General features: G+C 41.6%; 1 protein-coding gene across 1 annotated transcript; it reads right to left on the reverse strand.

The window, feature by feature from the left end:
• Positions 1-410: 410 nt before the first annotated feature.
• SGPP1 (sphingosine-1-phosphate phosphatase 1) lies at positions 411-16,027 on the reverse strand. The gene is made up of 3 exons (XM_071745340.1): positions 15,278-16,027; positions 3,640-3,729; positions 411-1,094 (listed from the first exon to the last, which is right to left on the reverse strand). The coding sequence occupies exons 1-3, from the start codon at positions 15,896-15,898 to the stop codon at positions 543-545; spliced, it is 1,263 nt and encodes a 420-aa protein (XP_071601441.1). The 5' UTR covers positions 15,899-16,027; the 3' UTR covers positions 411-542.
• Between the last annotated feature and the right edge of the window lie 330 nt (positions 16,028-16,357).

A 16,357-nucleotide genomic window follows, 5' to 3' on the forward strand; every position in this document is an offset into this window, starting at 1 on the left:
TTCTAGAGGGGGCTAAAGAAAAAGGCTCCTGTTTGGTTTTTCAGAAAAATTCAACCTCATTACAAGTTTGGTCCATTAGAAATGCCTATCAGCTGAAACACCTTGAAGCAGGACTTCAGGAAAGAATAGAGGAAAGCAAATTTAGCAGTCTATGGTCCAACAACTTGAACGAATTACTATGAAATGGCAAAAAGATCATGAATGGTGCTTTCTGATTAGCTGTCAGACATCCCTGTTAACATGTCAGTCTATGCAGACATTCCAGATACATTCATTGCATCACACACAGACTTTGTTACAGCAATAGGTCTAGACATAGCATTTACAGAGTTCAGCACTTCTTGTGGACTGATATTTGACCTCTGGCCCCATACCATGCCCTAAGATGTGTGGAGTTCTTTAAATGCTTTGCCTGCTTTGTATTGCTGCTAAAGACAAGACCCTGCTAAAGCCAAGCTCGCTGGCCTCCCCTTGGCAAACTAGTGCACCTCTTCAAAAAGCAACTAGCTCTGTTCTCCCTATTTGAAGTTAAAAAAACTGCATCAGGAAAGACCAATAAAATGAAAGAGGCAAGGAACAATAAACATGAGGGAGAACCCCACTGTTCCATAGGTAATGTAGCGATAGGGAAGCTCGACCTCCATGCGCTGCCTCGCTTTCCGGACGTCGTCGTGTGGGATGCAGAATATTTTGCAGGCCAGGGGAATTGTGGCTTTTTTCATGGCAACTTTTGTTAACAGCAAAACGATTACTCCAATCAACAACCTCAATATGGCTTTTCCAAACACAGTCACAGTGAGGGAGGACAGAGATAAAGGTAAGGTGTCAGGAGGAGGATCTAGCTGTAGACCCAGCAAGTAGTTCACGTGAGAGCCGCAGGCGACCCCGGCACCACAGCCCAGGATCTGAGCTGTGTCTCCTCGTGAGGTGCTCCAGGTGTCCAGAGTAAAAGAGAAGATGCCCAGGGCTAAATGGAGGCTGATGATAATCAAGGGTGCATATTTGTAAGTTAAATTGAAGTTATCAATCAGGTCCACAACTGGATGGAACACAACCAAGATGAGAATAGCGTACAGAAATCCAGCAATAACATCCTGTGAAAGAGAGAAGATTTGGGTTCAGTGTAATAGCTATTTTTAAAAATAATCTGAGCTACAAGCATTGAGACAAGCCTAGCTGCTCTGTTGCTAACAGTGACTTGCAGATTCTCATCTGCTGTACAAGATTAAATCATCCTTATGTAAAGAAAAGGTAAGGAATTGCATTTGTTCACGTGTTAGTGGGACATCTGCATCACAATCAGATGATGAACAATCATAAATAAAGCCCTGATCAAGCAATCCATGATCAAAGTTGTAGATCTACCTCTTAGCTACAATGATCCCTTATTCAGGACTGGGGTACTTCACCCTGAAATAAGCACAAAGCTAAACCTAAACCCAAACCATTTAGCCCAGCTAAATACATTTTGCCAACTTAGTTTGCTGGAACATCCCAACACTGGATTTAAGTGCCTGGGTGCCAATACACCAGCACACTGCCAGCATCAGATGGTAAGGCAGCTGCAGGTTGAAACTATAGCAGCTTAGACATTCCACTCCAGCTTCAGAATTAAAAATATTGTAGGAATGGAGAACCATTTCTGACTACTAAAGGAGAAGAAGAGATTCTGTGGCTTCATACTTCATTTTCAGTTTTATTATTGTTTTTAAAATGTCTTTTTTTAAAGTGTCACTTATTTTTAATTTCTGGTACATTACATTTCTGGTACTGTTGATAAATCACTCCATTGCACAGAATTTACTGAAAGCTTTTTAGAAATGAAAGCTCTAGAAACCAGATCACCTTCATTCACTACTTACTAACTTTTCCATGAGCCATAATTTTCATTCCCTTCCACTAACCGAATGCTTGATAAAAAGCTCCAACAGTTGACCAGTATGAAAGCTCCCTGAGTGATTTATATTACAGGCAACACATGGTTAATTATATTCACTCACACACTATAGAGGATTCAGATATGAAACTGCTCAATAACTGAGCCTACATAATGCACTGCCATTTGCTGCATGACTGTTCTAAGACATCACGTGGCAGCTAACAGAGTCAGCTGAAACATCTCTTCATGCTGCTGTCCTCCAGACAAGTACTTTTGACTTTGGAAGCCTCCTACTCACAAACAAATGTGCCATTCAGGTTTTCTGAGCTGCCTTGTTTTGACATGATCCCTTCACACTGTGCTCATCTGCCAGCTTTACTGCATGCTATCAGGCTCTCTCTTTTCTGTCTGGTAGCTTTCCTCTTTCTAGCAAGTGATCCTCAAAAACTTTAGCCAGCCTTATTTTATCATAGAATCATAGAATCGTCTGGGTTGGAAGGGACCTCAGAGATCATCAAGTCCAACCCTTGATCCACTCCCGCTGCAGTTCCCAGCCCATGGCACTGAGTGCCACATCCAGGCTCTTTTTAAATATCTCCAGGGATGGAGAATCCACCACTTCCCTGCGCAGCCCATTCCAATGTCTGATCACCCTCTCGGTAAAGAAATTCTTTTCTAATGTCCAACCTAAACCTCCCCTGGCACAACTTGAGACTTCTTGTGCCCTCTTGTCTTGCTGAGAGTTGCCTGGGAAAAGAGACCAACCCCCCCTGGCTCCAACCTCCTTTCAGGGAGCTGTAGAGAGTGATGAGGTCTCCCCTGAGCCTCCTCTTCTCCAGCCTGAACAGCCCCAGCTCCCTCAGCCTCTCCTCATAGGATTTTTGCTGGAGTCTCTTCACCAGCCCAGTTGCCTCCTTTGGACCTGCTCCAGGACCTCAATCTCCTTCCTGAGCTGAGGGGCCCAGAACTGGACACAGGACTCAAGCTGTGGCCTCCCCAGTGCTGAGTACAGAGGCAGAATCACTTCCTTGGACCTGCTGGCGACGCTGTTCCTGATCCAGGCCAGGATGCCATTGGCTTTCTTGGCTACCTGGGCACACTGCTGGCTCATGTTCAGCTTCATGTCAATCCAGACTCCCAGGTCCCTCTCTGCCTGGCTGCTCTCCAACCACTCTGTCCCCAGCCTGTAGCACTGCATGGGGTTGTTGTGGCCAAAGTGCAGGACCCGGCACTTGGCCTATTTGAACCTCATCCTGTTTTAATCCTTTTTAATAAACAAGTCTGTTTTTCAAGGATGACAACTTTGCTATTGTTCTCTAGAACAATAGCCAAAGTTCTTTAGAAACTTTGGTAAGTAAAAGTGCTAGCCTAAAGCATGTGCATGCCAAGCTAAAAGTAGATGATGTAGAAACCAACTGGACATTACCAGGCACTCTCATTCTGAAAAGTTATTTCTACTCTCTAGAGGAAAAGTTTGTCTATGCTTTAGTACAGTCATCAATTTCTGTACTAAAACTGCTATCAGGCATCAGCTAAGTTTCACCTGTGGATTGAGTTTAAGAAAAGTATAAATTAACAGAAGTTTGACATCCACTTTTAGCTACTGTGTTAATTTCTATGCTGAAGCAATGTAAACATTGTTCCTATGTGGTAGGATATTCTAAAAAAATTATATACAATTACTGCAGAGGAAAAAGTTAAATGTGATGGAAGTTTATGAAATCAGAACATTAAAAGGTCTAGTAGGATTATTTTCTTACCAAAATTGAATGCATTCCCATATAAATTCGACTGCAGCAAACCAAAGAACACCAGCACAATGCCAGGGTCAGTCCAAACACAAGGGGATACTGGTAGGAGAAAAAATACAAAGAAATTGTATTAGAATCTGGAAAAAAATAATTTACACAATCATACTACAAGATTTCTATAATTAATTCTGATTAATGTAACTAATGCTTACTGTTTTCCTTGCCCAAGCCTTCCCAAGCCAATCAGATCACCTCAAGTATGTTCACTTTTCATCAAGTCAAAACATTATTAAGTCAAATTGTTTCAACTTTTGCCTTGCTCTCTTCATTTGCATTCAGGATATATCAATTCCAGGGCATTGGTCATCTTTGCAGACAAAGCAGGAAGAACTAAACAGATATTTTTAGCAGTCTTAGGTATTCTGATATTCTAATGGGCAAGAGGCAATCCTTGCATTATAAACTCAAAGAGTTTTACACTGAGTGAAGCACCTATGTAATATACAAATATTGTTAACAATTACCCAGGTAGAATGTAGTAGCTTCACCTTTCTCCTGAAAGGAGGGAATTCATAATAATTTACAAATTCATTCAATTCCTTACATTCTGTTTTAAAGGTTCTAAAAATCAGTCTCCAAGGATCAGTTTGCAACTCCCAGAATAGGAATCTTTTTTGCTCTCTACATTCCCATATGTTTCTTCTTACAACCCATGCTTGTTACACAAAACACAAATATTTTTTTCCAATTACTTCTGTATTTTTTTATTAATAAGTACAGTTTGCAAGGAACAAAATATTAGCATGTGGAGAAACTTAGCATTTTAACTTTTTAGGTTTTGGATAAAAGTATTCTAGTTCACATCTTACAACCCAGTAATACTTCTCTCACTACCATATTGCAAAATATTGTACAAGACAGGATACAGCTTCCTTTTTCAGTATTAAAAATAATTACTAGGTCTATAAAACAAGCAGTCACAAGACAAAATGGCATATGCCCAAAATTGCTTGACTTCCTACAGGAAAGCAATTATAAACATTTTCAACATAAATAGGCAGTCTAGATGTACTCCAATCTCAGAATAAAAACTAAGAATTACAAATGGCTTTCTTGCACTTTCCCTTGCTCCTTTTATGGGTAACCTGAAGGGCTGAATATCCAACAAATTACAGAAAGTATCTTAAATCTTATTGGATGAAGTCATATGTCCTCTGTGAAGGCCACTAAACAGATTGACAAGCTTCTAAATCAGTCTTTCAAAGTAAGGTTTGAGCAAAGATTATCAATCTTCTGCATTATCCCAAGATTCTTTGAATGCTCCAGGACCATCTTAACTTGACAATTTTATCACACTAATAAAATCAGGCAGCTTACATAGAATCATAGAATTGGCTGGGTTGGAAGGGACCTCAGAGATCATCAAGTCCAACCCTTGATCCACTCCCACTGCAGTTCCCAGCCCATGGCACTGAGTGCCACATCCAGGCTCTTTTGAAATATCTCCAGGGATGGAGAATCCACCACTTCCCTGGGCAGCCCATTCCAATGCTTGATCACCCTCTCAGTAAAGAAATTCTTTCTAATGTCCAACCTAAACTTCCCCTGGCACAACTTTAGACTTCTTGTGCCCTCTTGTCTTGCTGAGAGTTGCCTGGGAAAAGAGACCAACCCCCCCCGGCTCCAACCTCCTTTCAGGGAGTTGGAGAGAGTGATGAGGTCTCCTCTGAGCCTCCTCCAGGCTGAACACCCCCAGCTCCCCCAGCCTCTCCTCATAGGATTTCTGCTGGAGTCCCTTCACCAGCCCAGTTGCCTCCTTTGGACCCGCTCCAGGACCTCAATATTCTTCCTCAATTTTAATACCTCCAGAAGCAATGCAAACCTCCTGACCAGAAAATGTAATAGCATGGCAATTACTTGCTGGCAGAGTGACCTTACTTGTATTCACACGGGTATCAAAAGTTCCAAACCGGTTTTCCCATCATTTGATACTACATATCCATTCTTCTTTCCTGGCTCACGTCTTTTATGCTTCCAGACACCAGGCAGGGGTAAAGCTTTGCTTTATTAAAGACTTATCCTGTGTTTCTGAAATACCTGACAGAAACCTTTAGCAGGAAGACCAGTGAAGTGCCAGGCTCAGCAAGCTATAACAGCTAATGATACTGTCAGTAAAAAGTTGGGACTGTGGGGGAGAAAAGGTTAGGACAGCTTAACTGCAAGAACCTAAGAACAAGGAGTATGAAGAAAAAGTCATATTTGAGGAGTCTTCTTTTAAGAGTCCTGGCAGGTCTTTGTAAACAAGAGGGAGAATAGGATAAATGCTGGAAATAAGACAAAATATTTGTTCTCAGTTAAGAATGCTCAAGAGAGGGGTGGTGTTTGAGGAAGAAGGAAACTGTCAGAAACTGTCAGTTTTAAAGAAAATTTTGGAAAGAATATTTGTCTCCGTAATATCTCACTCTGGCTTTTGTAGTTTTGAGATCAAATATGCACGAGAACTCATGAAAAAAACAGCTTGTTTAGTTCTTCTGCAGAAAAGCATTTGTATCCAAGAGCTCAAACACTTCCCTATCATAACCACCATTAAACAAAAAAACCAAAAAACACAACAAAAAACAATTACACATTTAACACAGATTCATATATTCTTAAAGTAATGGAGAATTTTTAAGTTAAACCCAGACAAATTATTCTTACTGAAATAGCTTTAGCATAACTTGTGCACAAACATATCTGCAAGCACAGGGCACATAATTATTTATGGTATTTTTAAAACATTAAAATAATCAGGAGTCCTAAAGCCAGTGTACGCCCAAGAGAGCTTACTACTACAGTATACTTAGCTGTACCATATTCAGTCCATCATAAAGACAGAAGATTGAAACAGTTATTCTGATTTCCTCTGGAATAATATTACAAAATACAAGTTAAATCATTTTTTGTGATTACTTCCCACACAAGGCATTCTCCTGCACATTCCCACTGTGTAACCAGAAAACTTGGACAATTGTCAGTTTATGTTTGAAGCTTACTTCAGCCAGTCAGCAAAATTACTATCAGTTTAGATAAGGGCATATTTATGTAAAAAGTACAGAACCAAAATGTGATCTAAAGGTTTTAACCTTCATCTGTCCTGGTTTCTTCCAAATGCTAAATCCATACCACCCTACAATGCCCAGATAATCAATGTGATTTTCTTCCCACAACCCTTACAGTCACCTGCAGAGCACCACAAAGCTGTTATGTACCCTTTGGTGCTCCATAGTTCACTGATATCTTCTACTTCAACTCAAATAAAACACAATACCCTGCACCTCCTCCTTGGCCACTTTTCACTCATACCTTTTAAAAGCAGCCACTGGGTTCAAGAATTCAAAGAACACCAAACTGGTAGCACCTGCTTAAAATCTACGTTGAGGTGATATGGCAACCATGTATTTTGTTTTTACATGTAGGAATAAGTGTATAAATTGACTAAAGGAGAATATTAACACTCCCACACACTTTTTACCTCAGCAAGAAGACTGCTCAGCAGCATGCCAAGTCCTAACACCTGCAGCAGACATCACTTTGATCCTTATAAAAAAAGCTGATACTTTTACTTCCAAATTATTGTCTGAAAATAATGCACGCTCTAAGTGTTGGCTGATCTAGAAAATTACTTTATGTATTTTGCTCATATACATCCAGCATATCATGGTTGTATACCTGTAACCTCCCACTGACCAGGCATATGAAAATCCCCCAAATACCAAACATCTTGCATTAGTAGAGTGTCTTAAGAGTTTTAAAATTTATCAGACCTGTTTTACAATAAAAAGCAGATTTTACAAAGCTTCTCTCCCAATCACAAATGAGTATTAAAAAAACAACCAACACCTGCAGCTTTTACAATGTTTTCTACTTTAAACAGGCACATTTTATGAAAGATTAGTGTCATTGAAGAAAGTTATAAGCACTCGTTTCTGGTGCTTGCTTTAGGTGCTCTTTTTGGAAAGCACTGCATTCACAACTTTGAAACTGAGCAGTTATTACCTTTGATTTATAAACTTAGATCTTTTCTATGCAGTTGTATGTGGACACACTGACACTCTCTACTTAAGTGAAAGATATTATCATAGAATCACAGAATTGGCTGGGTTGGAAGGGACCTCAGAGATCATCAAGTCCAACCCTTGATCCACTACCACTGCAGTTCCCAGCCCATGGCACTGAGTGCCACATCCAGGCTCTTTTTAAATATCTCCAAGGATGGAGAATCCACCCCTTCCCTGGGCAGCCCATTCCAATGTCTGATCACCCTCTCCATAAAGAAATTCTTTTCTAATGTCCAACCTAAATCTCCCCTGGCACAACTTGAGACCTCTTGTGCCCTCTTGTCTTGCTGAGAGTTGCCTGGGAAAAGAGCCCAACCCCCCCCTGGCTCCAACCTCCTTTCAGGGAGTTGGAGAGAGTGATGAGGTCTCCCCTGAGCCTCCTCTTCTCCAGCCTCAACACCCCCAGCTCCCTCAGCCTCTCCTCATAGGATCTGTGCTCGAGTCCCTTCACCAGCCCAGTTGCCTCCTTTGGACCTGCTCCAGCACCTCAATCTCCTTCCTGAGCTGAGGGGCCCAGAACTGGACACAGGACTCAAGCTGTGGCCTCACCAGCGCTGAGTACAGGGGCAGAATCACTTCCTGGACCTGCTGGCCACGCTGTTCCTGATCCAGGCCAGGATGCCATTGGCCTTCTTGGCTACCTGGGCACACTGCTGGCTCATGTTCAGCTTCCTGGCAATCCAAACTCCAAGGTCCCTCTCTGTCTGGCTGCTCTCCAACCACTCTGTCCCCAGCCAAGACTTTAATGTCCCCATTAAAGCAAGACTGATGAATTCCAGCATTTTTAGTTCCACGTTTCCTCACGTGTCACATCAGACCTAGAGAGGCACAGAAGATTACAAGTTCAATTCTACCCTCTCCTCCAGTTCCCTGCTTTTCTTACTCATTTATGCACCAGAAGGCAGACTGGTGTCGTATCTCCTTTCAGTTAAGGTCTGCAAGGCTGCCAGAGACAGAGCAGAGAACTAGACCTGTTTTTTATGTCTTTCTGGTCACAGAATTGACATGTCTTCATTCTTTACCATACTCAAGTCACTTAGAGTCAGACATTCAGGAATAGCTCATTTTTGACACAAACATCACAAACCCTGCCTCCAGGGAGCATTTACTGAACTGCATATTGCCTTTTTTTAGTTTTTTTTTTTTCTTTGTTTTTTGTTTTTTTACATTAAAAAAAAAACCTTGAAAATCTTAGCCTTATAAGAAAATAAAGACACTCTCATAGTACTTAATCTGAACTTCAAAAATCACATGCAGATACTGGAGTAAGAAAGAAATGCAACATATAGATTTAAAATATACCTTTGATGACATTTTGGCTTTTTGCTTTTCTGAAGGCACATCCAGTAAGAAAAGTACCTCAGTGTAAACATATGTAACTATGGCACAGATCAACCCATATGTTATTTAAAAAAATAAGAAAAATTTTAAAAAGATAATTTAGGGAACCAATCAACCCATTTTCACATATTATATTAAAGAAAAAGATAGGAATACAGATGATTGAGTAGACCACCCTTCTTCTCTCAGGCCTCAGTTCCATTCCTGCAAAACTCTTGTTTTGATCAATTAAACTGAATTAAATGTCATTTTTGGAAAACAGCAGTGATTTGCAGACTAACTCCAAGTAAGCCTTTGAGAACTTTTATGCCCAGTGTTTTCAATGGGAAATTCCCATTTTATTTGAATACATTCTCTAAAAAGGGCTTGCAAGCTTCTCACTGGATCTCATAGAAAACATTTCTCCCAAGTGCCTACAGTCCTCCCTCCCCTTTGGCAAAAATCTGACTTTTTGCCAAGAGTCTTAATAACATAACCATTGTTTAAAAATGCTCATAAGGAAGCAATCTGTCCTAAAAGCTTTGACCTAGGTCAGAAAATTCCTCTTTTCACAATGGAACATTCTTAAAATATACTCTAGATGTTAGTTTATTTTTAAAAAGTACATTCTACACCAGAGGAGTCTTCAGCATCCACAAGGATCTTCAAACGAATTTTCTAATATTTTCAGTGTTCTGCAGTGAAAAATCTTTTTTTAATTATATAATAACTCAGAAGTTCAGCTTGGGCTTGAGACAATTATTTTGGCCCAGAGTTCACTGCATGAATCCAAGCAGCTTTTGCAGCATCATGCTTTTAAAAATATACTTAGACTTTGGTGTTGGAAATAGTCACATGAAAAACTATAATAAATTTTCATAGGACATAATTCATTTTTGAAGGAAACAGAAGAAAATTCCAAGAATTGCTAAAAAACAAAAGACTACTTACAAGTCATTTTAGGAAAAATTATCACACCAAAACCTGTCTTTCAGAAGAGGTGAATTGATACTTAACACTGGCTAACTTCTATTTATCAATATTCCTTCTTTCTTCTGCAGCAAAAAAAAAAATCTGAAAGAGCTATAGGTCATTACAGGAACCCCTTCTTTAAATTCTAAGATAAATATTTCAAGGCCAGCCCAGCAGGAAGTCTAAAGCTTTAGTTTTCTGCTGTAAAGCATTTGAAAAGGAATTAAGGAGACAAGGATTTCTGTTGCATACCTGTTATTTCTTTTCCTTGCATTTGTAACAAAAACCACCGAAGAAAATTCCTCCTTGAACACACATAGCAAGAATCACCTACAACTTAATTAGCTTATGCCCCCAAGACCCAAACAATAGTTTTCCTGCAAAATAAAATTCTCAGGTTGAATCAACACACTTTATTTGAAAGCATGAGGAATTCTTTAAACATGTACAGTCCACTACAGAAAAAAACCCAAACTCTGATAAGGATAGTATTTGCTTTCAATCTTTCCTTCATGAAAACCTCTGCCTCTAGTTTTAGGACACTTGTTTTTACATATCCTCTATATTAATAAAATATTTGCTTATGCAAAACTGAAAGATATTTCATGTCAGTCAACACAGTTTAATAGGACAGGCTGCTGCATACCTCTAGCAGAGATTCTCCAGTAGGATTAGTAAGAACTGGCTATGCTCTTTTCAAACTTTTAAGACCACCTGAATCAAACAGGCCACACAAAATTTTACAACTTCTTTTACAAATAAACCACAGGCATTAATATGGCCTGTAAAAGAAGACCTGACAAATACACAAGCCAAGGACAAGTGTTTGCCCTCCAATTCCCATCTCTCTTCCTCAAGAGCTCATCATTGTGTGGGCAATTCTGGGTTTTCAGGTTATCCCTCCAGCTATGTTTCTCATGTCAGAAGATAACCAGTTATTCCCCATTCCCAGTGGGGATCAGAGATAAGTTAGCTTCTTGGAATGGAAGAGCAGGCAAACATCTCTAGGAGTCATATTTAGCAATGGTCTATCAGAACCACAGAACACCACAGTTCTCTTAGAAATCACAGTTCAGATCAAACCCATCTCATTTGATTAGACTCATCAGCTTCGGTTGATAAAAATAATGAAGATCAAAGATTTCTGGAAAAGTTTGACATTCTTACACAAGTGGTACTATGGAGAGTTAGTAGGGCACTAAGTAAATGAAAACTGAATACATTTAGGTTTGTCAGCCAAAGAAACATCTGCAGAATAGATGCACTCTGCTGGGGGTTTAGCAGCAGTGCTTGTCAAGGTCAACATTATCATCAGTGGGGTGGAAGGACAGTCACTGATGACAAGATTTGCTGGCAGGCAAATATGTGGGGAGGACAATGCTGTCGTATTTAGTGACCTAAACTACTTCAGAAGATGAGCCTGTTCAAAGAGTGTTGGTTGATGTAGTTACAGAGGCCAGCAAATCATCAAACAAGGCTCTGGGCTCCTGCTGAACATCAACTTAACTAAATTCATTCAATGGCCTGCAGTGAGAGTCAGCAGTTCCTGAGTCAGCTCATTAATGCAGAGCTCAGGAAGGAGAGCAAACCCATCACTTCCTAATCTAAAAACTACTGCCAGAACCAGGCTGCACCATGGAGGTACTCTAGGAATGAAGCATATTTTCTGTCTCACAGACTCCTCCCCACCCATAAAACAGGAGGATTGTGACACATTCAGGTACCATCCTAACTCAAGCATAACTTCCAATAAAATAGGTGTTGATATTTAATTTAATTCAGCAGGTCCAAGTAATCAAATACATATGTATAAAACTTAAAAATACAAAAATATAAAGAACACTTTTTCCAATAGCCTCAGCATTAGGCTTTTGGAGATACTGTAGATCACACAGTATCACACACAGAGGACACAATATAAGTCAGTCTGGTTCAAACTGTCAGTATTTCAAAGAAAGCAGGCTTTCCTCAGCATGACAAAAGTATACCTTTTCCTACATCTTATCAAGATGCATAACATCACAATTTTTTAAGTGTCTGTCCTCCTCTTTTAGGGTATCACAGCTTGGAAAATGGAAAAACATCAACATCTACAATACTCCTGAATTCTCATGAGTCTTTGGCATGAGCTATAAAGTTCAAGGCTACTGAAATATCTTTAAGTGGTTTTCCCTGCTGAGACTTAACAATATTAAATAAACATACACAGATAGTGCAATTACAATTAATTTCAGGCAAGTTCTCATAATACAAAGAGAAATTGAAAACTTGCATTCTACAGTGGGCAGAACAGTTAGCTATTATGAGAGTTATTTTAATATATAATTTGTTTTTACCTCAAGGTTGATTATATTGAATATTTTGCAGGTCCAAAGTCTCTAAATACAAAAATTTGTCACAACCATCTTTAAAATACATAATTTCTGAAAATATTTTACTTGCACAAGTGCATTTATAAGCAAACTTTATAGTTCTACTCTGTGTAGTCAAAAATCCTTTTGAGTGATACATGAAAGGAAAATAATTGCATCAGGATTGCTGATAGGCATTTAAAACTAGGAAAGCACAAACTTAATTCAACGGTTTAAAAGGAAACACACTGGAATTAAAAAAAAAAAGTTTAAAAATGGATAATTTGGGCCATATATAGAAAAATAAAGAGAGCAAATCTGCTCCTGTGTTGTTGAAGGTAGAGAATCATAGATTGTCTGTTTGATAGAAAAGAACCATAACACAATAGTAGGAAGTCATAGCCCAGGGAAAACAAACTCCAAATAAACAATACAGGAAAGTGATTCCCTTCTCTCTGGAGTAATCTTTTAGACCAAGAGTGGCTTTCATTTAATACAAACTTCTAAGTGACACTCAGTCTTGCTCCACTATGATTTTTCTGAACAGAGATTCCCAAGAGATGGACTCATCATGTTCAGGGCCTTTGCAATTCTTGCTTATACTGAATCTATACAAAGATTGTACCCCAACATTTGCCAACAAGTTTAAATGTAACTATCTGTATCTACTGACAAACATGTCTAATTTGGTAAAAATCAGAGTTATTACAAGCTCCTTTATTATCAATAGCTTCCCAAGAACTTTTGAGGTCAGTCTTTTTTAACCTCATCTTTCCAGAAAAGCATGACAAAAAGTTGTCATCTAGTTTCAATGCACCCTTTCAAAGCAAGTAAACTGTGGAGAATTGCAGAAGCATTTGATGAAAGCTTAAAGCTCTTTAGAGGTGAATCAAAAGATATTCAACATGCCATAGGTTAACTTTCAATTAATATTTGGAAATAATTTAAAAATTAAAAGGCTTTGGGTTTTGTATCATGAATAATTTGATATGGCAAAAGTTTGTTTCAGTGAGGTCTGTTATTCATACCCATTTCATATGAAAAAGGAATTCAAATGAAGACTCAGTTTGCTTCCTCATTTCCTAAGCATGTTCTAAATGAAAAATAGGAAGGCTGCATGTTTATGACTTTTTTAGTATGCATTCATTATAAATATGTTTTAGACAGCTAGCACAGTATTTCACAGACCACAGCTGCAACAGTTGGCAAACCAAAGATACAATTTGGTTCACTGGCAAAAATACCATTCCACACTTTGCCAGTTTGCTGGTTCTATAGAAGCAATCAAACTGGGTTCTCCTTTGTACATATTAGCCTGTGCAAAGCTAATCCACTGATACTACTGAAAGAGGTTTTCCACATGCAAAGCAGTATCAATCCAGTTCATTCAACTGATATCAGCCCTGCACGTGTAACTGATTAAATATTAAGGTTGCAGTAGTTTAAAAAGAAAAGCAAATACAACAATTTTAAGATTAAGCATCTAAGTGACAGAACTCCAAATATTTGCTTCATAATGACCTACAAAACAAGACATTATCTGATCCCTGCACAGCTTCAGCAGAGGGATACTTCACATTTTCCTATGAGAGAATATAAACTCTTAATATCTTTCTTCTGGGCATGCTGTAACACCTTGCAGTAGATATCTGGACTTCAGTTAAGGAGAGGCCAAATACAACCTCTAACCTTCTACTAGGTTTTAGTTCGGTCCCTTCCAGCCCAAACCATTCTAAGATTCTATGACTGCTTCTTTTCTTTCAGGCACCCATGTTATGTGCTGGGATAAAGCCACGAAGTGTCACACTGTGGCAGCAGACAACTGGTAATTGTTAACAGTAACCGAGAAAAACAGACTTCAGACCTTGCATTTAGCCGGAGAAGAGTTCTCTGTACCAAGATGGAATACGTCTGACTTAAAATAGGCAGGTAATGAGAATTCGTAAACATTAACAACTTAAAGAGTAGACTTATTGCATAACTTCTTGAACAGAGCTCTTAAAACCCTACGCTGAATATTTGTTGCCTGGGAAAGCCTCTTCCCCCATATACGGTGAAATCGCTGAAGCGATTAAGAGAGCCGAATGCGTGTTGTGCTTTCTTTGGAGTTCTTACTGTCACCCCTACGGGTAACACCAAGTGCAGAAGCACATGCCGCAGCTTGCGTAAACCAGATGACCAACAGCGTTATTTTAATCTAATCTATTGAACCCAAGTGCAATAGGCAGGTTTTAAGGCTTTGCTGAACGAAGGTGTTGAAAAGTTCGGAGGTTATCAGTTCCTGCCAATTCTTAGCACATTAGTAGTTGTGAACTCATCTGAAAGGATATGTACTCCTCAAAACAGAATTAATAATTTCTTCTTTATGGGTAACGAAACTGAAAGGCAGCACGAAAGGAAAAGTTAAAGCTACTAATTGACTCAAGCTACAAAGTAACTGAAACAAAAGCAGGATCAGCAAAAAACTTTTTCGTTTCTGGCTCGGTACCAAATTGTCCGTAAAACCAAATGCCTGGTAAAGTACCAGGTACCTAACCAAACTTTGGGTAAAGCACTCAAACTACAGACGATAAGTTGGGGGGAAAAAAGCTCACAGGAAGAAAAACCAGACTTTTAAAGCAGACTTTCAACGCTACTGAGCTAACGATTCATAAAGTCAGGAGAACTTTAGGAGGAGAATTACTACTACAGTTCTTGTTACCTGAGCACTCGTTTGTATCATAAAGAAAAAAAAATAAATAAGGAGGGGGGGGGAGAGGGAGACGACGACAAGGAAAAATGACCGGAATTGCACATTTTACCCAATCTCAGCCACTCTCTCCCCTCAAAAGAAACCCAGCCTGACCCTGCCCTACACCTCGGGGCTGTCAAACGCAGGGGGAAGGACGCGGCGCTGAGCATTACCTGCCAGCGGCCGTAGCTGAGCAGCAGGAGCGCCAGGGGGATGGCGGTGCCCGACATGGCGTGGGTGGAGGGCATGCTGTACTCGGAGTTGTAGAAGACTTCCAGCTTCACCACGGGGGGGGAGGCAGGCCGCGGCCAGCGGATGACATCCTTGGTGCACTGCCCCAGGTACATCACCCCCACCCAGATGATAATCAGCCTCCGGCCCAGCCAAGCGTCCAAGTTCCAGATGCAGAAGGGAAAGAAGAGGATGTAGAAGAGCTCGTTGCCCAGCTCCGTGCCCAGGCTGAAGAGATAATAGAGGAAACGGCTGCGGGTGGAGAACTCCTGGCTGCCGTCCTCCTCCGTCAGGGAGTTGCGGCGCGGCCTCCTCCTCCACCGCTGTGGGGGGTCCGTTCCACCGGGCACGGTCCCGTTCCCGGCGGGATGCCCCTGCCCTCCCGCCCGCTCCGCCGCCGGGGGAGGGCCGCCGTTAACCACCGGCCCCCGGCCTTCGGCTCGCTGCTCCGCGTCGGCCCAGCCCGAAGGCCCCTCCACCCCGCAGAGCCGCTGGAAGGCGGCCACTTTCCGCGGGTCCTGCAGGTGGGCGGCCACCCGGAGCAGCCGCCGGTAGAGAGCCATGGCGGGAGGACGAAGCCAGCCGCCAGGGGCAGGCTGAGGGAAGCGAAACGCTGCCCGGGCCGGCGAGCGGGCAGCTGAGGGGGCTTCGCCTCAGGGGAGGCGGGAGGGATGGGGGCTCCCGTGAGACCGGCGGACGAAGGGGAGCCGTTCTCTGAGGAGAAACCTGCTGGAGGGCGAGGCCCCGCGGACCCACGCACACGACGGACACGGCCCGGCGCCGCCTGGCTCGGGCTGGGGCTGCCGCTGCCGCTGCCCCCGCCTCAGCCTCAACCCCGGCCCCCTCGGCCGCTCCGCCCGCCGCTCCTTCCCGAGCGCGCGTCCGCCGCTCCCCGTCACGGGGCCGCGCCTGCGCACCAGCCCCTCTCGCGGGGGCGGGGACAAGCCCCTCCCCGAGCGCCCTCCTCGCGGCGCGGATTGGCCGTAGCGCTCCCTTTATCCCGCCCCCAGCGCCAGGAGGAG

The sequence above is a fragment of the Heliangelus exortis genome, chromosome 5 (genome assembly GCF_036169615.1).
Source record: "Heliangelus exortis chromosome 5, bHelExo1.hap1, whole genome shotgun sequence".
Classification (NCBI taxonomy): domain Eukaryota; kingdom Metazoa; phylum Chordata; class Aves; order Apodiformes; family Trochilidae; genus Heliangelus; species Heliangelus exortis.

Coding starts and splice junctions, on each gene's coding strand:
- SGPP1 (XM_071745340.1), bottom strand. CDS start 15,898: ATGGCTCTCTACCGGCGGCTGCTCCGGGTGGCCGCCCACCTGCAGGAC. Junction 3,730..15,277: donor TCAGCTACGGCCGCTGGCAG/GTAATGCTCAGC, acceptor TTCTCCTACCAG/TATCCCCTTGTGTTTGGACT. Junction 1,095..3,639: donor TGGGAATGCATTCAATTTTG/GTAAGAAAATAA, acceptor TCTCTTTCACAG/GATGTTATTGCTGGATTTCT.